At 42.0% G+C, this 22,321-nt stretch overlaps 1 protein-coding gene across 2 annotated transcripts in view; it reads right to left on the reverse strand.

Moving 5' to 3' along the window:
• Positions 1-7,693: 7,693 nt before the first annotated feature.
• The window catches only part of ZBTB41 (zinc finger and BTB domain containing 41), a 34,097-nt gene continuing 19,469 nt past the window's right edge, over positions 7,694-22,321 (reverse strand). For both annotated transcript variants that reach the window (XM_090048827.1, XM_090048826.1), the window contains exons 7-11: positions 21,950-22,045; positions 21,032-21,138; positions 19,398-19,503; positions 16,264-16,352; positions 7,694-13,601 (exon numbers count right to left, since the gene is read on the reverse strand). In XM_090048827.1, coding sequence (XP_089904953.1) covers positions 12,949-13,601; positions 16,264-16,352; positions 19,398-19,503; positions 21,032-21,138; positions 21,950-22,045 — 1,051 coding nt within the window. In that variant the 3' untranslated portion in view covers positions 7,694-12,948. The remainder of the gene's footprint in view (positions 13,602-16,263; positions 16,353-19,397; positions 19,504-21,031; positions 21,139-21,949; positions 22,046-22,321) is intronic.

Here is a 22,321-nt window from a genome sequence, read left to right on the forward strand (position 1 = left end):
CGCACACAGAGCCCCACCCCAACGGAGCGTGGGGCCAATCAGAAGCCGACGTTTTATTTAAATGTCTAGTAGATGCCAGTGTATGGCGGTTCTTGTTTGGAGGGTTTGTGTGCGCAGCCCCAGCCTCCACAGCGGACTCCAGGCGCTGCTTGTTGCAGTATACAGCCTAGAGGGCCTCGGGTGACCCGTCCCGTCCTACGTGGTGTCAAGTACACTGAGCAGAGGGCAGCGGGCGGTAGGGCATATATTGTAGCTGTACCCTTGTGTAACGTACATGAATAATAGTAAAAGGGCACAAAATGTACAATAATTTTTGAAGCAGCCAACTGATGCAGCACATGCACAAGCCAAGTCACAGGGAGGCTTAACTGACTTCCCGGTTTTGGGGAGTGGGTTATTAATGTATTTCATATCCAGGTCAAAAAATCCCCAAATCGCTTCCAAATCCTAGGGATTGAGCAGCACTTAATCGTTCCCAAAAAGCCATATGGATAGAGCTGGCAGAATTCCATGTACAGCGCTCCAGCTGGCAAGCATCCTCCATCCCAGGCCAGTGGTGGCCGGTCAATAGCGGGTACTGGGGTGCTGCCCCACCAGTTTCAGAACAAGATGATCAATGTCATGATCATGATTATGCTCATGCACTACGCATACACAAGAAAAGGTTGTGTGTGTGCAGGAAGCACCTTGGGGCGATCTTACTGCCCGAGTAGCACATGTGCAGTAGAAACACTTCACCAGTTAGAATGGGTTGCAATAACCATTTGTTTAAGCAGGCAGCTGGGCGTCTGTACTGACACCCCAGCCTGAGTAAAGAGCTGTTGGGAGGAAGGTGAAAAGGCAAGGTGTTACATGCAGAGACATGCACTGGCCCCAGGCAGCCTGCAGAGCAGCTCCAGCACGTAAGTGGGGGAAAGGGGGATTGAAGCCCCTGTAAGGAGGGAGCTGGGTAGGATGGGGCCGCAGGTGGCTTATCCAGGGGATGAGGAGGGCTGGCTCCTTGCTGCCACGTGCACTACTGAGGACTGTCCCAGAACTGTCCCCGGGGCAAGTGCAGGCTGTGGCTTGAGCTCCCGTCCTGCTTCTCTGCCCCGGGGCTTCCGGAGCCCAGACCCGGCGCAGCTGGGGACAGTGCGGCCACGTGCGGATTCCTTGCCGCTGCTCTCCTGCTGCCCTGGCAATGTACCCTCTGCACCTGCCACTGCCCTTACTGCAGACCTGCACACAGGGGACATGTCGCTGAGGCAGTGGGGGACAAGAAGTGGCGAAGAGGAGGTTTTCTATGCCACTCCTCCACTCCCTGCTGTGCTGGGTCACAGAGGGGGAAGCAGGGTGGCAGAAAACAGCGGTGAGCAAGGATGCTGCTGTTCCCTGCTGCCTTGCTGCTCCCCCCACGACCTGGTGCTCCATGGAGTGGAGGAGCCACACAGAAAACCTCCTCCTTGACGCTTCTTGCCCCCCACTGCCCTGGCAATGCACGCCCTGTGCACAGGGCTGCAGTGAGGGCAGTGGTGCGGGGCTGTGCTCCTTAAAGCAGCAGCAGGTACAGGAGAGTATCTCCAGGGCAGTGGTGGGGTGCAGCTCACAGCAGCGAGGAATCCCCATGCAGCCCTGCTATGCCCAGCAGTGCAAGGTCACTCCAGGTGTGAGGCTCCACCCGTCCCACCTGTCTCACAGGTCACCAGCCATGCCTTTCCTAGGCTTTCACTCTGGGACTTCAGATAACTCCCAAATCCATTGGCTGGCATCCTGCATGCAGCCCAAGCCTGGAGGCCTCGGGATTCAGTTACCCCCACACTTGATCTTGGCCCACACAAGGCCAAAAAGCAAATCTGGACTACACTTGATCTGAGCCAAAAGGCCAGATTTTTATTTTTAAGGAAAACATTTTGTGTTCCAAGCCAAATCAGTTCCAAATCCATGAGTTGTCCCAGAATCATACATGGCCCTACTACCAGCAAACATCCTCCATCACCACCCGGGGCTTCAGATGCTTCCAGATCATTTGGCGATCGATCATCCTATGTGCAGGCCAAGCCCAGAGGCTTGGGGTTTGGATGCCCCCGAGTTTCTCTTGCCCTCAGTTGTATGGCCGCAGGAGCAAGCTAGGGAGGAATTGCCGATTTCCATAAAGTGGGGCTGAAGCCAAGATCTTCTCACTGGAAACGAAAGTGGGACGTTAACTATACATTAACTCCGTAGGTACTACCCTGTGCCAGAAAAGTGGGTATCCCCAGTAACTAGGAAAACCACCTTAGTGGTCACAGTATTTCCCCTGCCAGGTAAGTGGGTTGCTGGGGTTTTTATTGGAAAAATGTATCTATTACTAATATAGTTATATATATACAGCATCTAGCAAAAACTTTCCATCATGCACCTTAAGCCACATTAAGAACTCATGCAGCCACTACAATTAATGCACCCGCTCTCCTGCGCTCCCACTTACCCACCTGCCACCCTTTCCCTAACCCAATCGCAGTCCCTTTGTCCTAGCCCCAATTTGGGGCTTACATTCTCAGCTCATTCCCTGTCCTTGTCATTGTTGCTGTTGCTTCTGTTGATGATGATCCTGCTACTATCTTCCTTGCTGTCCCCAGATCTGGTTGCGTTGCTGTCCTCTTTGTTCTCCCTGTCCACTCCCCCTCCTGGGGGGCCTTTGAACAGTGTGTGTCAAGTGTCTCTTTTCCAGGTTGAGTTGGCTGCATTTGCTCCATCCTCTCCCACCAATTTCCAGTAGTAGGACTGGAGCTCACCAAGAAACTTGTTAACACAGTCTGTTTCTTTAAGTTCCATGCATCTGTACCTCAAGAGGTTCCTGCATTTCCCCAGGTCACTCTTCACACAGAACACAAATTAGTTGAAGCGGGTTGTCAGAGACCCTGATGTTTAGTCAGGTGTCTGTACAGCACCACCTCCCTTGTCATCAACCTGACTCCTGTCACATTTTCGCAAAGTTGGTTTACCCTGTTCCACACCCTCTTGGGATGGCGCAGTGCCATAGAAGTGTTTGATGGTCTCTGTTGCACCTTGGCAGCTTTCCCTGGGGCAGCTGGGGCTACTCCCTTGCCCCTCAAAGTATCCCCATGCCTTCACTGGAACTGTTAGCCAGTTCAAGTCTCTATGGTCCTTTTGGAGGTCCTTGTGGAAGATCCGATCCCAGACGGCCTCGCAGCCATCTTCAGGGAGCAGCTCCGTGGTCAATAGCCTGTCTCGGTCTTTGATTTTCTCCATTTAGAATGGACTGAAGTAATCAATTAATACATGTGCTAGAATATAGAGTGCTTTTAAAGTGGCAGAAATCACCTTACTTAAAGATGGTTGGATGCCTTTTAAATGTAAAGTGAAATGCGTTAGTGTGTGTCAAAACACCTCATTCACCTGAATTGTATGTGTATTTTACAAGGGCTTTCTACATGGTAACTCCTGATTACTACCACCAGGTGTAGCTATCTAGCTCTACAGCAGGGGTGGGCAATTATTTTGGCTTGAGGGCCGCTTAATGAGGTTTGGTGAGCTATATGCCACATCCCCTGGTCACTATCTTGAGACTGAAAGTACCGCCCCCTAACCCCTGACTTTTGCCACCAGAAGTGCCTCCCCTTGCCCCTGGAAGTACTCCTTTCAGCAAGGGGGTTTCCATCTTGAAGCCAGAATAAAATCAAATTATATTCTAAAAATCAAATGTCTACTATAACATACATTAATTCGATTTAAAAAAATATTTTTGTCCTGATTTACACGCATTTGTGTAGTGTACATGGAGGTGATTACGTAATAGCTTAAAATGAAGTCTTACTTTTGGATACTGTGAGCAAGGGTATGGGTGGGTGGGTACAGGGTTTGTGGGGGGCTCTGGGTGTGTTTATGTGCGTATGTGTTTATATGGGGTGAGGGGGAGGGTGTGGGTGGTTATGGGGGTGGGGGGTGTATGTGGGGTGGGACAGCATGTGGATATGTGTGGGTATGTGGGGTGTAGATGGGTATGGGGTTTGTGGGAGGCTGTGAGTGTGTCAGGGGGAGATTGGTTGGGGTGTGCATGCAGGTTGTGGGTGTGTGAGGTGCAGGGCACCTTTCCCTTCCCCACATGATTCTCCAGTGAGGGTTTCTCTTGGTTTACTGTGTTTCCTCACCTGGAAGTGGTCTCATGGAGGGGGTTACCCTCCCTCGCTGTGAAGGGGAGCACAGGTGTTTAAACCCACTTCCCCCAAGTGTGCATGGAATGCTGGGTGGGGAGCTTTTGGGGGTCTCTGGTGGGAAGGGGTATTGCCCAGTCCCCCATTGTGCATGGGAACCCAGTGTGGTCTGATAGGCAGCAGCTTGGGGGGCTGTAGGAGTCTTCAGGGGGTTCCCCCATTTGGGCCATGTAGTGATAGTGGGGTGTGGGTGTATTCCCTGTTGCCCCTGCCTCCTGGGTATAGGGAAACATGGGGGTGAGCCTGCCAGTGTTGTGTTAGGTGGGCCAGCTGGAGGACGACTCTGGTGACTGGCCCCTTTTTGGGAGTGATCATGGGGTAGGGTGCAGGGTAGGAAAGGGGCTTGCCCAACCTGCATTATGGGGTGCAGAGTACCAGTTGGTCCTCACTGTGAGAACACCCCCCTCCTTGCTCTGGCTCTGGAAAATACATTGGAGACCAGAGAAGCCCTCTTATATCCCTGGGTGCAGAAGTCCTGAGGGGTTCCTGGACCACAAGGTGGGGGGCTCTTGCACCCACACCAGGAGCCCCCTCCCCCCACCCCAGCGAGCTCACTGGAATGGCAGAGTGAGGAGCATGTCATCTGCACTCCCTGCCTTCGTTGCTCGCTCACTTACTCCCTTCCTCCTTTTTCTTCACAGAGGGTGTTGTGAAAATGATAAAACGATTGACCAAATGGATTTTTATTCTGTTCCTTTACTTTTTCTTTATAACAAAGGAGATGGCTTGCACCATTCACTCACCCACTCACTCAGAGCACTGCAATTAGATTATGTAGTGTTTGGCGCCCCCTGCCAACTACTACACAAAATTACAGCAAGGCATGAAACTTGCATGAAGCCATGGCATGTGTATTCATTTTTAAACCACATTAACCTAAAACACGTTAAATAAAGCACTAAAGTGCCTTTGTCTATACCTGCTGCATGTGTAGACACCTCACTAGATTTAATGTGCGTTACCTAAAGCACATTAATAAACGTGTAGGCATGCCCCAGGACAAATCCCACCAACACACAAATCCCAGCCTATAATGAAAATACGGGTTCAGTGAAGGCAGGAAGAGGTAACATGGATTTCCATGTTATTGCTTATTCCAACCATGGCAAATATTCAGTGGAAGCTGGGATTTTGGCATATTTCAGTGGGAGTTGGATCTCTCCTTATAGCCTCTCACTGGTAGCTGCCCATGACTGTCCTGCTCCTCGCCTGGGCCCTGTGGCCATGCATTCCCAGCCCCAGGCCCCACATATTGCCCCAGCCTTGCCCAATTCCCTCCCACCCTCAGTGGGGGGGTCTCAATCCTCCCCCTGCCCCAGACTTACCCGGAGGGAGCTGTAAGAGCTGCTCTCCATGCTGCTTGGCTACCATGTGCCTCTGTGGATGCACATTGCACCCCCTGCCTGATCACCCTCCTCCTGTTCCCCCAAACCCCAAGCAGCCCCTTGCAGACTGCAACTCTGCCAGCCTGCAAAGGGAAATGCACTGTTTCCCCATGTTTTTCTCCTTAAAAGGAGAAAATCCACAGCTTTCTCCTTAAAAGAGAAAAAGCCACATTTGCCAACATTTTTCTGTGGCAAATGGAAAACCCAGATCCCTACTAATAAAACAATGTGGAGCTTGACAGAAAAAATTAGCTGCCCTCTGTATGTACCTATGGTACTCTCTGCAGCATACCTCAAACTCTGTAACAGGTTGTCTGAACCAGCTTTATGTCAAGTGCATATGGTTCCAAACCATTACTCGAGTGACCAGAATTATTAGAAATCGGCCTTAAAACATAGGAACAGAGAAATACTCTCTGCTTCTTTATGGACTATGAATGCATCAAGCACATGCTCGGACCACATATTGTCTAATCCCGGGGTGGGCAAAATGTGGCCTGTGGGGTGGATGCGGCCCTCCAAGCCATTCTATCTGGCCTGTGTGGCCCCTAAAAAAATGTAAAAATTTTTTTTTATCAGCCCCTCACTGCCGGTCATGCAGCCCTCAATGGCTTGCCAAAATTCAGTAAGCAGCCCTCCGCCCAAAATAATTCACTGCCCGTGGTCTAATCAAATTCTTACTTACCTCATGCAACAATTCCCATAATCTAACTTTGTATTAAACACTCCCTTGGACCATGTCCTGTCCAAATGCCTATGTGCACGCTACCCCACTATTGCACTCAGCACTCAAAAAGTGGATACTCGCCACTATGCATGCTCCAGAGCAAAAGTAGGTCACTTTTGTCAGCAAAGGATAAAAGTTCACTCTTCTTAGAATCATCTCAACTAAACTACTACACATACAGTAGAAAAATCTTACACACCCAAACATCAACTGTAACAACTTAGGCAGGGGAGTTGTCCAGCAGACTAGAAATTCCTCTGATCACATTAGGGAACTTGCCCACTGCCAGAAATCAGTGCAAATGAATCAAGACAGGATAAGAATGAGGAGAGACATCCCTGGTTTCTTTCAGCTGGAAATTGGAGCTGAAGCACATTTAGCACTTGCTCACCTGCACCCATGACAACATGCTGTAAGAGAAATTTAGCAATAAGCTGTTTTCTTTGTGTGCATGGATCTATCCTAATTGGAGATAACAGAGGGGAAAGAAGTAAGTCTGAAGGGGCAAATGGACCAAGCCAAGACATTGGGTGGGAGCAATAACCACCCTTGCCAAGACTTCACCTACATGGTGAGTCAGAAAGGCCAGATGGTGAGAAAGGACAAGGGCCTTGAGACGGGCATTGCTGTTAGTGACAGCCCGGCGGTAGGGTTGGCCCAGCACTTGGGCAAAAGAGTTGAGCTCTTAGTTGAAGCTAGTCCACTGTCTTGCAAGAGAGGTTGAGTGGGGGGCTGCAAAGCCCCATGGATTGCCAGTGGAATACAACCTTACATGAGTCACCATGGGATCTAGTACAGATGTTTGTTATGGTGCTCTAACCTACAGCACTGAAGTCTAATACCATACCCATCCAGGGATATCTTAGATATCCACCATTTTTACAGCACTATGTGCCCTGACTGTCTGTTTGGTTACAGCTGTAGTGTTTTCTGTATGCCTACCATGCAATAAATGTAACTTCTGTACCTGGCCTTTAAGGCTGAAAATTTGTCTAACATCTCTCCTAACAATACAGTTGGTCCAGTAAAAGATAAACACCAAAAACCCCATTGCCTTGGGTAAAAAATACAAACTGTGTTCACAGTATTAGATAAGCAACTGTCCAAAAGCCTCCGGAGGACATACTATGAAATCTTAAGAGCCATCACGACCCCACACCTTTCTAAACCAATTCTTCTCACATAACCACTACTAAAAATAACCCCCTTCCACCACCCTCTTATTTAAAACATGCCAGACATGGCTAAGTATATGCACTTTTTCTCTTTAGTTCTGAAGTGTTATATTAAATTTGGATAGAAGAGAAAAAGGGGAGAGAGGGAGCTTTAAGTGAGCCTCAAAATAATTAAAAGACTTCCCACCCTTAAAAATCAGATCAAACCAGGTGTTTTTCTAAATAAATTTAATTTACAAAATGTTTAAAAATAAAATGAAAAATCATGAGACATCCACAAGTCTGACAAAAACTGCCAAAATTTTTCTTGTCATCTTTCATGATCTTTGAAATTGAGAGACATGCAGAATACTGCACTTCCATGCTCTTACATCAATTCAATCTAGAGCAGAAATCACCCCTACAAGAAACCTTTTTAAAGCAAGCAACATTTGGACAGAAGAACTTTACATTTTTTTTTTACTAAACAATATTACACAGAGGACTGAATATTCTACATTTACACTTCCTGTTCCTTACAACAAAGAGAATTTTGTTTAAAAAAGACAACTGTACTTAAGACTGCCATCTAAAACATCAGCCTATACAGACCACACTAAAACATGATTTCATTTACCGGTAACAAAATAGTTTGTTTTTTACCTTTACCTTTATTAAAACTTGAGAATAAGCAAAAAGATTTGAGGGAATACCAAACAATTTGAAAATATTGTCACCATTAATGCATCTAATCCCTTTATACCAGAATATTCACTGTGAAGTACAGAAAAATACAGTTGTGGGCTTGACCAAAGTATCTTTTGTGGGTTTTGGCAGTATTTTTGCTTATTTAAGAGGTTTCTGGTAACATAAACAAAATGTTCCTGACCTTGTAATTAAGGTTAAAAAATGACAGTATATTTGTAAGGATACTCATGTATATGCCTTTTACCTTCAGGCACTGCAAATCTAGAACATGCAATCCTGAAGTTATTATACAGTGATGATCAAGAAACTTGTTTAGGATTGCCTTTTAAACTGACTTTTTTCTTCTAGAAGAAAAAAAACCCAACCCCTCCGAGCTGCAACAATATTGTCAGGATTCACTATCATTCTACATGAAATTCTAACCAGTAGTTATTTGGCTCCATACCTGCTCCAGTACCTTCTGAAGAGGTTACTGCCTTTGTCCAAAACACTGCATTTTGGATCCATGTCACCTGGGCAATTACTCCAATTTTTCACAAGTTAAATGTATATCCTTTGTTACTCTCATGTATTTGCAACTATCTTAAAAATACAGTTCCAAATCATGATCTAAATTACAAGTAATATTTACTTCTGGATACAAGTGATCCAATATTTAGCAACATCACTATTACAGCTGACATTAGAAATAAGGAGTGCATGGGAATATGATGGAAAGTGGCTGTGCTCAAGAAAGGATTTCTAAAATAAATACAGCTGAATATAACATCCATTTAAAGGTATCACCATCTTGAAATACTAGCAACATTCCAAGAAGTAAAAGGCATCATCTTAATAAGAAGGTTGGTTTGTTTCAATATATTCAGTATTTAAGGAAGGATGAATGAAGTAAGTTCTACAGAACCATATAGGAGCCTGAGATTTTAAGAAAGTATTACCAAAGTCTTTCAGGTATTGATAATGTATCCTATGTTGATTCACAATGTTGGGGGGTTGTGCGAAATATCAAATTTCTGAAAATTTGGCATTGCTCAGAAGATAATGCTTTGAGAAATGTTTTAACAGACCTTCTTCCATCTTCAACAGTAAATTGTCAGCTGAGTCAATCTTACCAAATTTGAACTCTCTCTTCAGGTTCACAGAACATGGTCTATTTAGGTACATGTACAAGTGTGTATGGATAGAATTTATATAGCTAAAGCGTTTTGGTCTCTGAAGTTGCAATGGTTCAGATGGATTGATCTCTCTCTCATAATCCAAGCCCTATTATCATAACAAAAAGTCATCAGGCGAGGAACTATTTATACTTAAGGAGATTTTCTTGGTTTACAGGTGAATTCACCATATCCAAAAACTGTATGAATCAAAGCTCATGATTAAAGAAAAAGAACAAAAAGGAAGAAAAAACAGCTAAAAAAACATGTTAACATCTAACACTAAGTTTTCTTAGATGAACATTTTTCTTCTTTCACCGGCAATGATCCAGCCTGACCAGCAGGTAAAGATGCAAACTAGTTTCATTAAATGCGATTAAAACACACTGAAGGACTATTATTTGGCCATATATTTTAAGAGTACCTAATGATTTTGTATATCAAACCTCAGAGAGTGGTTGATCATCACTTTCTGAATAAAACAGGACACTTTAGGATACCCAAGAACTAGGCACTTAAAAATATTGGCCATGACATTTTCTAAAACAAATCTAGAGCCTCACTCAGTAAGCAGAATGTATAAAAAGGCACAATCATGACAGATATAAAAAGGACATTATCAAGTAACATATGCCCCAAATTCAACCTATTTTGACATTTAAACAACTTAAGTGTCTCCCACTACTAATTGGATTGGTTTTAAAAGAAGGAATTCTTAGCTGCTAAGATCTTTAAGTCGCTCTTTAATAATGACCCTGTAATATGTTCACTGATAACGAAGAACAAAAGGTTTGAAAAAAAAAGTTAGAAAGTCTTTGTCTCAGAACTGTGCTAACGTCACTCATAGCAGTTTGTCCTTGATCATACAAGTAAAAAACTTGGAAGTCATATTGGTTCATATCCCACAAACATTACAGGTGCACAGAGGTGGAAATGAATGCCTCTCAATATGAAAAATTTGAACTCTGTGTTACATTCAAGTCACTGAGTAGTGGTCATTTATTGTCAGTGTAGGGAGTACAGGTGTACACAAGGGACAATATTAGATAGTGTCCTTTCAGAAGATAGCATTCAATAGCCTGATTATTGCTGTAGGTTAATTATTACTCAGCTTCTCACCAAATATATTTACAGCACATCACTCTGAACAATCCCAGAGTTTCTTTCCATCTCTCTAATTCTTGCTTTACAGATATAAACACAGAACAGGTACACACATTTAGTCCTTTTTTTTTTATGAGTTCAGTTTTAAAGATCAATAAGTCCAGGACTTCTATTGTGCTTCTTTGGACAAGTCCTTATTTAAATTGTTGATACATTTTAAGTCCTATGTACTCTACCACTATTCAACAGCTAACAGAAATCTTTGGTATATTTAGGTAAGAATCAAATGGGTAACTAGCTTCAAAGAGCTAGTTTTGCCCTTAGTATTCAATAGTTTAGCAATCTGCAAGGATGTAAGAATTAAGGGAATTCAAGACCTCATTAGTGATAAGCAGTTTACCAGTTAGTGCGGCTACAAGTCTGTATGAGGGTGCTGAAAAAAAACATTTTTCATGGACCATTAGGTGCTCAGACCACTTAAGAGAAATTTAACAGCAACTCATCATAAGTGACCTTCCAGTCCCACATTTTAAAAACTAGAATATAAATTATTAAAATGTTAAAAGAAAATAACCATTTTTGGAAGTAGAAAGAGTTTAACATAAAATACAATCCCTAGTGAAGTATACTTAAGCAAGTATATATATATATATATTTTTACATATTTCCTTTGGCAAATGCTTAGCCAAATCTAGAAAGAAAGGATTGTTTTGGAAATTAAGTCTCAGGCCCCTGGCAGACATTATATTTGTTGTGCAACTGCGTCAATCCCATGATAAATTGTATCAAGCCACACATTCAGCCAATTAATGTATTATGAGATGGCACACCATCCACAAAAATGTTCCCCATTTAATGTGGGACATCTTTGTGGCTAGTTTGTGCAATATTTTAATTTCAGTGGGTGGCATGTTAGGCCTTGCTATGCAACCCCATATACAAAGCTGCACAACAGGGTATTTAAGGATGTCAGAGCACAGAGAGTCAATAGACTCCCAATTTACCAGCACATTTCCAGCCTCAGCATGCATTCCTGCATGCAGGCTACACAGCACGGCTTTTAAAAGGTGCTGACATAGGGGAGGAAGCCAGGGGACTCCCCTGCACTAACATGTTTCAAGCCCTTGTGTTCAAGTCTATATGTGGGACCGTCCAGCAGAGGTTTTCAAATACTGGGGTATGAGGAGCCAATCAGCTCCTTCTGCACCAGCACCTGTAAACCCATGGCACATGGGCTACACTGCAGGACTTTAAATGTGCCAGTGCACATGGAACCTGGTCCCTGATGCCACACTTCCTACAATACCCTTTGAAAAGCTAGATATGCAAAGTGGATCCCCGATGCAAAGCTCCCCACATGAAATTGGGATCTTACAAATTTTATCCCAAATTCAAAAAGAATCATACATCCTGCCATTCATATCTGGCAATTTGGGGGTTAGAATTTGTCGCATCCTAGTTACACAACTAAATATATGCCAGGGGCCTAAGAAAAATCAGTGCAAGGGGCTTCATATTTAAATTAATCTAGTTTTTTAAAATCTTGATATGATTTTACAATAGAAAAAAGGAACTAGTGAAGAATGTGAAAATTACTGAATCCACTGAATGTTTTAAACCAATTCCTCCTAATTCTTTTAATTAAACACCTACGGAATATATATAAATATAGAAAATACAAAACCAAAACTACTTTCTTATGAGCTAATTGACATTTATAATTACGAATTTCATTAATTATATTAAAATATACTCTAAAGAGCCTTTTAAATACTTTACATTGTAGCAATGTGGAAATAAGCATGTCAATTAGACCCTCAGCTCTTTTTGATTCTGGCCTCAATGATCTTGTGCACTATGTCCCTCAATCTTATAAATCCCATATCCTGAAATTTAATAATACCATTTTAACAGAATGAGCCAAGTTTAAAGCAGCAAGAAAGAAACTGTGCTTAAAATTCTGAATGATTGACCTGTTTAAAGAATAAACAAAAACAACACGCTTAAAGTCCCACATTTCTAAATTCAGTATTCAGAAACAAATTATTACAGCAACTAAATGAAGCCATGGTTTCTTTCAGCTGAAGTTAAATTTTAGTTTATGCTGTGGGATTATTAAAACATTTTGGCTTCATGCTTTTCTCCAATTAGAAAAATTATCTTTAACCTCTAAGCTTTCCAACATATACAAAAAGGTTTATCTGGAAAGAAAAACGCTGATAGGGGATTGGTTATTGTTATTGAACAGATATGCAATTAAACTTTTTTGTACTTAATATCTTTAAAAGGTACTTGATAGCCCATTTAAAAAAAAAAAAAAGGTTATCTCCATGATTTAAAAAAAATAAAACCACAAGAAATGCATTTTCAAATCCAAAGCATGTCTAAATGTCTAATATTATGCAAACATATCTGTTTTTCTTTGCATTTAAGAAAACTATTTAAAAGACTCAGGAGACCAAATAAAATACAAAATTTCCAGTTGCTAACGGCTTAGTAAGTAGGTGGAATGTTATGGTCTGATCACGAATGTTCATTTGAAATATTCTGTACAGTTGGAGCTGTATCAAGCCCCAATAAAGTTCCAAGGTATGATTGATCTCTAGGATCCAACATCTGCTCAGGTCTGACAGGATGAACTATGTTTGCAGGCTGGGGAGTAAGAGTGTACTTCTCAAGAAATGCCAAATCTGTTGCTCGCTGATAATCTGACTGCTGAGTCTGTGGAGGAAGAATTCCATGCGACTGGGATGCGAGAGTAGCAGTATGCTGTACCAAGTCAGCTTGAGGTTCAGGCATTGGAACTGGAACCAGTGTGACTGGCACACATACTTCCGCAGATACATTCTGTAGCATAGTTTTGGCTTCTGTTTGGTATACTTTGGGCTGTTCAATGTACTGTTTAGCCTCAGTTTCATAAACCTTTTCATCAGGTGGGTACTGTACTGGCAAAGAAACAAGCTTTTCCTCAGAAGTCGTAGTCAGTGTTTCTTCTGCAGCCTTTGTTCCATGCACATGATCAATATGGTATTTCAATTTGTCTTTTCGTTTAAATGTTGCATTGCAGTGTTGGCAATTAAAAGGTCGAGCATCTGAATGAATAACCATGTGTTTTGTTAATGTCTTCTTAATTCTAAAGGACTGATTGCAAATCTGACATTTGTATGGTTTCTCACCTGTAAAGGAGGAGTGAGAAAGAGACTCAGCACTAGCACTTTAAAAGCTATATACCATGTACCATAATATAGACATCATGTTTTCTCACTAATTGATATAAACACATAGATCAAGTAGCTCCACTCAGTGCAAAGTTAATGTTTAATATTCACTTGGGAAATACAATTCACTTAATAAAAACAGAAACATTATTTAGAAGTGTAGTATTTTCCCCAAATCTGCTTCATAGGATTTCTGTAAAAGGCAAACATTAAGGGAACCAAATAAAAAGAAATGCCACGTTTTCTTGTATATAAGATGCCCCAGGATATAAATACACCTTTTTAAAAGGCAGAATAAAAGTGTGTGTGTGTGGGGGGGGGAAACGGGCAGAATCCAGAGTTATGGCTGTAAAAAGTCATGACAGACCCTAATCTTTGGCTGATGCACCTTCCCTTTCCTGCTCAACTAAAACTGAAACCCTAGCTGTTACTAAAAACTAGTGTTTATGGGTGAATTTATGATCCTGAAAAGAGTCAGAGAGACCCGGAGTAACTACCAGACAGCAAAATGGCCCTAAAGGTTAGCATAATTAGTAGAATATTAAGGTTATTAAAAAGGAGATACAATTGTTAACACTTCCAGAGTGAAAAATAAATGAACCATTCAGTCAACTGACTACCTCAGCTGCCTGATTAGTAACAGAACTGCTGCTGCACTGTGGACAGGAATCCAAGTAGGGTGCTTCTATCCCAGGTGGAAAAATCAGCTTCCCCCACTTAATATACACACTATAGTATACGAAGGGGAGTATTTACTTTTGTGGAAATGGTTTGTGTGATATGCAAGGAAAATATGGCAATATGGCAATTCCAGCTGTTATGATGTTAGTATTACATTAATTAAATTCCTAGTTTTAGTTCTGGCTAATGGACGATTACTTTCTTATGAACAAAGCAGAATAGGTAGGGCAAAATGTATAAAGACACTAGCCTTTCCCCTGGGTTCCAAATCTGGGTGGGGTAGCAACTAAAATTAAGTAGGAGAAGCATTTCTGAACCCTTGCATCACTACCCAAAAGTGGGTTTCAAGAATATATGAAAGGGCCATGGACAATCACAGAAAAACACTGGAAACCATGGATTTTCTCCTTTAAGGGAGGAAAAAAAAATGGGAAACTGCAGGTTTCCCCTTGCAGGCTGGCAGAATTCCAGCCTGCAAGGGGCTGTTTGGGGCAAGGGGGAAGAGTAGGAGGAGGGCAATCAGGCAAGGGGTGCCACGTGCATGTGTGCATGTACACATGCATGTGGCAGCCAGACAGCATAGAGAGCAGCTCCTGCAGCTCCCAACAGTCATGTCTATGGGGTGGGGGGGGGGATCAGAGGAGACACAGATGACATATCAGGGAGGCATGTGCCCTCTTAGATGTGCACCCACAGTAGGCATGGGGCTGCAGTCTAGTCTGATCAGCATAGGCACAAGCTGCCTCTGCAGCCCAGCAGGCAGGACCCAGCACAGGAGGGCTGAGTGGGGCAGCAAGACTACACGAGGAGTACTGAAATGGGGTGCTGGTGGGGGAAGGCAGAGGCCTTGCAGCCCTCCCCTCCTCCCACCATGACTCTACTCCAGAGGGAAGGAGGGGTGGCAGGCAACACGGGCAGCCTGAGGGAAGCAACAGTGGCCAGGCTATGGAAGCAAGGTAGAGCCGCAGCCTGGTGCACAAGCAGCTGGTGGTGAGGTAGGTGAGGGCAGCATGGCCCTGCCATATCCATGATTCCTCACGCTGCTGATGGCATGGCTGCCATAAGGGTCCTGGTGGCCACAGCAGTGAGTCTCAACAACCCGCTCCGGGTCCTGTCTGTTGGACCACAGAGGTGGCTCCTGCCTGTGCTGGTCTGGCCAGGCTGCAGCCCCATGCCTGCTGTGGGCGCACCCCTCCCTGAACCCCACACTCCCATCCCTGCCCGACACACTGAGGGGCTGGGACCTGGGGACAGGAGTGAAGGGCACCAGCAGGGCCAGTGAGCTGCAAGTTGGGAGTGAGGGGCACCACCATTCTGAATTGTGCATGTTATACAATGATGAACGTCACTTGGAGCAATGGAGGGCCATATGTTGATATTGTTATCGTTTTCCTGTTGATGTTGATTTCGATCTTTAAAATTAAGACTGTTGAGCTGCTTTAACTTGTAGTGTATAACAAGTATTTTGGGACCAAAATACTGTTGTGCTTTTTACTTAAACTATTTACTGGGTCAGGACTTGCCATGAATGCTTACAAATGGGTCCTGGTCCAGAAAAGGTTGAGAATCACTGGTCTAGAGTACCAAAATGACTGGAAAGCATAAGAATATATAATGTACATCAGCAATCAATGGAGTGATGCAAGATGCAATGAACTTTTGCAGCCTTAACTACAACCTTTAGGGCAGTTAAGAATGGTACGATCAATACCTTTAGAGGGCAGCATTCAGAAAGGGGCAATCTACAGGAGGAGGTACTTCAATTCATATTCTTTTACTGCTGCTCATAATAGTCTTAAAACCTGAAGAGTTAAAACAGTTTTGATCTTGAGCCAACTAACAACTATTTGGCTACATTTCTGGTTGTTAGGAAAAGATGCATTTTCTTTTCAAATGCACTCTTAAGAAAAGATAACCAGCAATGGTGAAAAAAAAATACCTGAATGTGTCCTGAAATGCATTTCCAGACTTGATTTTCCTTTAAAAATTTTCTTACAAACTTCACACTGATGAAACGTTGCTTTATATCTTGAAAAAAGAAAACATGTTTTGATTAGAAGCTCAAGGTTTTTTTCTAATAACATCTCAAATATGTATCAAGTCCTTTGTGGAATCTCTAACTGCATAATGGTTATTTAATAAAAGTTTCCATATATTTTCCTGTACATTTACACTGCAATATAAAATTTGTAACTGGAAAAGGTGTTCAAGTTCTTTGGGTATCCACTTTTCAAGAATGCCCCTTAGGGCGTGTCACCACGTGCAAGGCATGCGTTTCCAGGGGCACAAAAAGCAGCAGCACACATTTGTGTCACTGCTTTGTGCCTCAGGCATGCCCCTTCATGGACACTTCGGCATGTGCCAAATTGTCCTGGGTGGGGTAGGGGAGGCTGGGGCTAGCACCTGTGACTCTAGATGGCCATGCTTCATTTCTGGCTGGTGCACACTGCTGCCATGTGCACCATGCCGCCTTTTTCAGGGTTTTTCTGTTTTGTTTTTTCAATTGATACCGACGTATCCTGGTATCAAATTTTGGCACCACACTGCAATTTGCAATGTGGTGCACAGTTGCACATTCACCACGTGCAATTTGAGATGCCACAAACAGGTCTGAGGTGTCATAAACCACACATCTGAATGCACCCTTAAAGCCTTTTCTCATTTTAACCTTATGCACCGAGTGTTCAAACAGTATTTCAAGACTTCCCTACAGAATCCCAAATGAACCATCTTTTATGTCCACCCTCTGTTCAACATCAAAAATAAATCTTCTCTCTAATAGAAAGCTGTCATATTTAACAAATTAAAAATAGTGGGAAGCCTAGAATATAAGCCCAAGTAAACAAATGAACAACACAATTTGTTTCAGCAGGCAGACAGACTGTAACTGAAAATGAAAGCTTTATATTTTGGATCAAGCTAGACAACCTTGTCATTATTTTATATAGTTCTGCTTTAATGGATAATTGTAGCAGGGCACTGTGGTGTGCCTGCCATTTTAAGGGGAGAAGCTGCCTGAGAGGCAGCTTCCAGGTGGAGCAGGGACTGATAGCCTAGCCCTGAGAGCCTGGGAAGAGGAGTTTTTCCTGCAGCAAGGCAGGAGGACTCCTGAAGGACCTAAGAAGGTAGGGGAAGCAGAAAGCCTCTGTAAACCTGGGAAGCCTTGAGATCTTCTGGAGATGGGCTTCAAGATCCACAGAGATGTCCCCAGCCCAGGGAAAGGGCTGGATGGGATAGAGGGCAAAGGGAATAGAGCCTGCCAGCCCAAAGGAAGCTGAGCAGGGCACAGAGGGCTCCCCAGCCCAGAGGAGGGTTGTAATAAGGCAACTGAGCTGACCAGTCCAGAGAGGGGGCTGAACATGGTACAAAGGGTTCCCTAGCCCAGAGAGGAACTGTGTGAGGGGCTAGGAGTTCGAGGACCCAGAGATAGAGGAGAAGGGACCCAGAGTCCAAAGCGGGGCTAAGGAAAGTAACCTGTTGAAGCAGTAACATCTGTGAGGCTTGGGTTGTGATGCAGGGGAGGAATGTAGCCATGCAATTGGCCCTTCAGGCTATAGGTGCCCTGCAGGGGCACTCCCAGGCTGACAGGGCCTATTTAACACAAAGGCTGCTTGAGACTAACAGGGTCCAGGAAGGACCCATTGATGAGTTTACTGCACTCAGGCTCTCTCTAAGGCCCGTGGGCAGCCTCCCTTACTTAACTTTAATAACATCAAGACATGGCAGGCGAGCAGTTAAGGTAGGGCCACATTAGAGGCCGAGCCAGGCAGGAGCCCCGTAGCCAGCAGGGGGCATCATGGCCACCCCTGTGGCTCGAATCTGCTACAATGATTTACAGTAGTTATTCAAAAACAGAATAAACATTTGAAGCTAACCTTTAAACCTGTAAAATATCAATCATCATTGCTGATACTTCTCTAAACCTCTGGAACATTGCTTCCTGATACAATAGCTTGAAAACATTTTCCTGTTCTCTACATTGCTAGGTTAGGGACAGAAATTACACATAAACCGTTATAAGTGATTGGAAACTGGTTTAAATCTGTAACACAACTGAAGTTCAATGAACATAAATCACTTTCAAAATGGACGGTTTAAGATAAACCTGGACAGATGTAGTATCAGACTTAGATGATTTATGTTGAATTGCTTTACTGAACAACTGTCCCAGATCCCCTCCAGATTCAAGTTAACTCACAGTCCCCCAGCAGCCCAGGATGCTTTGCACCCCCCTCCTCAATCCCTGCCTCCCCTCTCCACCCCACAAGGTAGGTAGGCTAGCCTTAGCCCAAGCTGTCTGCTCCAGCCAAGCAGGGAGGTGGGTTCTAGCGCTGCCTAGCTTCTGGCCTGGGCCACTCCAGGCACTGGCTGCATTTCCAGAATCAAAAATTAATTTTTGTTTACTTGCTTATTGATTCAATCTATGCAGTTTAGAGTCACCTGCAAAAACTAAACTGATTCAGTCTTTCAGATTGTTTATACTTAGCCCTACTGGTTGTCCAAGTACGGTACTGCTTCAAGTACAGTAAACTCTGGTTAATTCATCTACTAGAAAATTTGCCACTATGGTTTACATCTCTGTTGTTGCTATTCCTCACCCCCAGCACCTCTACCCTGCAACTTCCCCTGATAAGCTGGTCTCTATCTGGTTCTGTAAAGAGCACCTCTGGGAGAGCTTATGCATTTCTGAACTGACTTCTAACATCAGAAATATTGACTAATCTGTAAATCATCATTATATAGAAGACACACAAGCAACATTCAACATTGATTTAGTCACTAATGAACATATTAAATCTACTGACACCCTATCTGAGTCTTGGTGTTACTAGCCTAACTGAGAACAGAAGAAAAACTGGTCTTGTTTAAATTGTCAAGACACTGAAAGGGGTGTTAAGAAAATAACAAGATAAAAGAACTGGCATATGAATCAGGGTCAACAAATGGCCCTGACATATGAGAAATGCAGATAAAACCATTTCCCCACATAAGTTTCCTCACAGGAAAAAATCTGTCCAATCTTCATTTACAATAGTGAAATGTTTTAAAAAACAAACAAAAAAACCCCCTTACTTTTGCCATACTTTCTCTCCTAGATGAACACTTTTATAATGTACAGTGAGGTGGTCTCTACGGCCAAAGCATTTTCCACACTCCTCACACTGATGCGCTTTTTCACCTATAAAAGAAGAAAATAATGTTTTGATGAAATTGTAAAAAGAATTCAAAAGCTTCACAAAAATAATTAACTCCTTACTCATAACTGTATTTGGTACAAAGGCCTCAGCCAACCTAAAGCTTTCTCATTTCATATTCAGAGCATACACAAAAAAGATTATTTATTGTCCAAAATTAAAATTTCAAGACCTTGGGATGGTCCAAGAAGAGTTTAAATTTTTATCCATCTCCTTATTTTTGACTATTTTTTCCACTGGCCTCTTCTCCCTACAATGCAGCATCTACTTTTAATGACTAGGAATCAAGTACAGAAGAATAACTGAAAATCTACATTTTTTGAGACAAAGTACTACCTATGCAACAATCCAAGCCCCAAACACCTCAAAATACACATAAGTATTTAAGTAAACTCAAATTTAAATGTCTCTTACATTATCAGTTTAGTAGTTAGTTTTCAGAACTTTGTATTACCTCTACACAATCATCTCTTCCCACCCTGGTGTTTTAGTATTTACCTTTTATCTTTTATACTGTTGCTTAAAAGTCTCGATTCTTAGTCATCTTGAGATCCTCCACAAAGTGGCAGAATGTTTCTTCTCATGTAAGTAGAGGGAGTTTGGACAGTCAAAGAATGTAACTTTCTAGAGGGGAAAAAAAGCAAATATGGAGTAGAAAAGGGGATTTTTTTTGTTTCTGAGTTTTCAAAGATTTCTTTGTTTTATAGCAAATGTTAGAATTTCAAACACTAAATAGGAAGCTGTCTTATTAAAGCAGAAAGTTTGGACTCTGATCACTTTCATATCTTCAGTTCAGAAACTAATTTCCACACTTTAGGGAGTCTTACATTCCTTTGGATCCTGTAATGGATGAAGAAAGAAATCTCCAATATGTCGTTTAGATAACTACTTTTCCATTCTTTTTTCCATTCAGCTCAACGTGTAAAATACACAGGTGGCTTTTTAATTTTTTCCTCCTGTTTTTTCACCTACCTTACTGCGTTCACAGTTCTCTTACTATACACTTTATGTTCTGACTCTCAATCCATACTAGGGAACTTCAGAAACCAAGAGAATACAAGTATCATTTTTTCATCTTTGCACTGTATATTAAAAGTGATCAGGGTACAAATTTTGACAGATACCGTGACAGCTTCTTCTGTGTTACGGAATTAATTTTTTCACACAACTGCTATTAAAAAAAAGAAATCTGAACTCAAAAAAATCCTCCTTTATCAAATTTGCTTGTTTTTCTTTTCTTAAAGTATTCATAGTTACACTTTTTGACTTCCCCTCAACTCTATTAACGTGGAGGAAACATCTGGCTCTCCATATAGCTCTCCATACTTGCAAATGTCTGAAGAGATATTTAATTTATAACAGTTTCATTTAAATAGTACTAAAAGCAATAAAGGTAACATTAGTAACAAGCATAAACATCTCTCCTATTAAAAATAAGTATCCAAAATTGGCTATCCGCACCATCTTAAGTCACTTGATAATTTGAAGCCAATTTTCAAAGACAATGCCTACCTGAGTGTATTTTTTTGTGTTTTGTTAGGTGATCATGCCGAATAAATGTTTTCCCACATTCTTCACATTCATACCTCTTGTCATCATGGTGGACTCTTAGATGAAGTCTGTATTAAACAGAGATACATTTGTCAATGTAATATGACTGTGGTTGTAAAAGTGACTGTGAAGTACTGTAGCATCTTAAAGAAAACAGCATTGCAGGTCACCTGTGTTCTTTTCTCGCTTACAGAACTAAATTATTAAATTTCCAACTTATTAGTCTTTAACCGTTAAACAAGAAAAAAAATAATGCAGATCAACTTTCATATTCCAAATTAAATTTGCAGTGCTTGTGGATAACTATAATTTTTACTTGGATTCAAAACTTCGCTGAGTTTTGTGCATCATCAAGACACATACAGACCCATGCAGTTATTTTAATTATTTTTTTAGAACATAATTTTCACTTGAAAATACAAACACAGAAGCTAGGTTCTTCTAGTTCCCAGGGCTTTTCCATGAACAGTACTTAGTCTAGAAGACTTCAAAGATATCAGTTCAATATAAGTTGTACTGTATTTGAGGGAAGACTAATACTAATTTTTGTTTCTTGGGAGTTTGCTTGGAATGAAGAAAATTATTTTTATTACATGAAAAGGATGTCATGTTATTTGAGTCCCAAATTTAGTTTATTAAAAAGTGAGATGATTTCATGTAACACCACCAAAGTGGTTCAACATTTATTAAATCTAAACTGTGTTTAAAGTAATTATTCCTTTTGAGTTGGAAAAAACCCAAGACAATGGTATCAGTATTATCAATATTATCCCTCATAAAATATAGGAAATTGAACATAAGTTCATCTCGCACACATGCATAGAACACCATATGTAAAGAAGAGGTGACATCTCTCTCCAAATAAAAATGTTTCATTACCTGTAGGAACTTCCATGACGAAAACTCTGCCCACAAATACTACAAAGATGAGGTTTCTCTCCACTGTGAATTCTCAGATGTTCTTTCAAAGTTGTTCTGCGTAAAGCAATAAATAAAAGGGTAATATTTAAGAATGGTGTTAGTACTATTTACAAGTGTTGGTGGAACTGCATGTTTTCTATCCCCTTAACACTGACAAACTATGTTAGGTAAACATGGGGCAAAATTACAAAGAGCACAAAAAAAATTCTTCAATAATTTTTTTCTGAAAAGGGTACTTAATATGTTTTACTGAAAACACAATAAATGCATATGCTTAATGAAAAACACAAAATTTGCCCAGTGTAATTACTATATGCCTTATTGTTACTG

Source organism: Crocodylus siamensis, chromosome 5 (genome assembly GCF_052110815.1).
Source record: "Crocodylus siamensis isolate JL-2025a chromosome 5, ASM5211081v1, whole genome shotgun sequence".
Lineage (NCBI taxonomy): Eukaryota > Metazoa > Chordata > Crocodylia > Crocodylidae > Crocodylus > Crocodylus siamensis.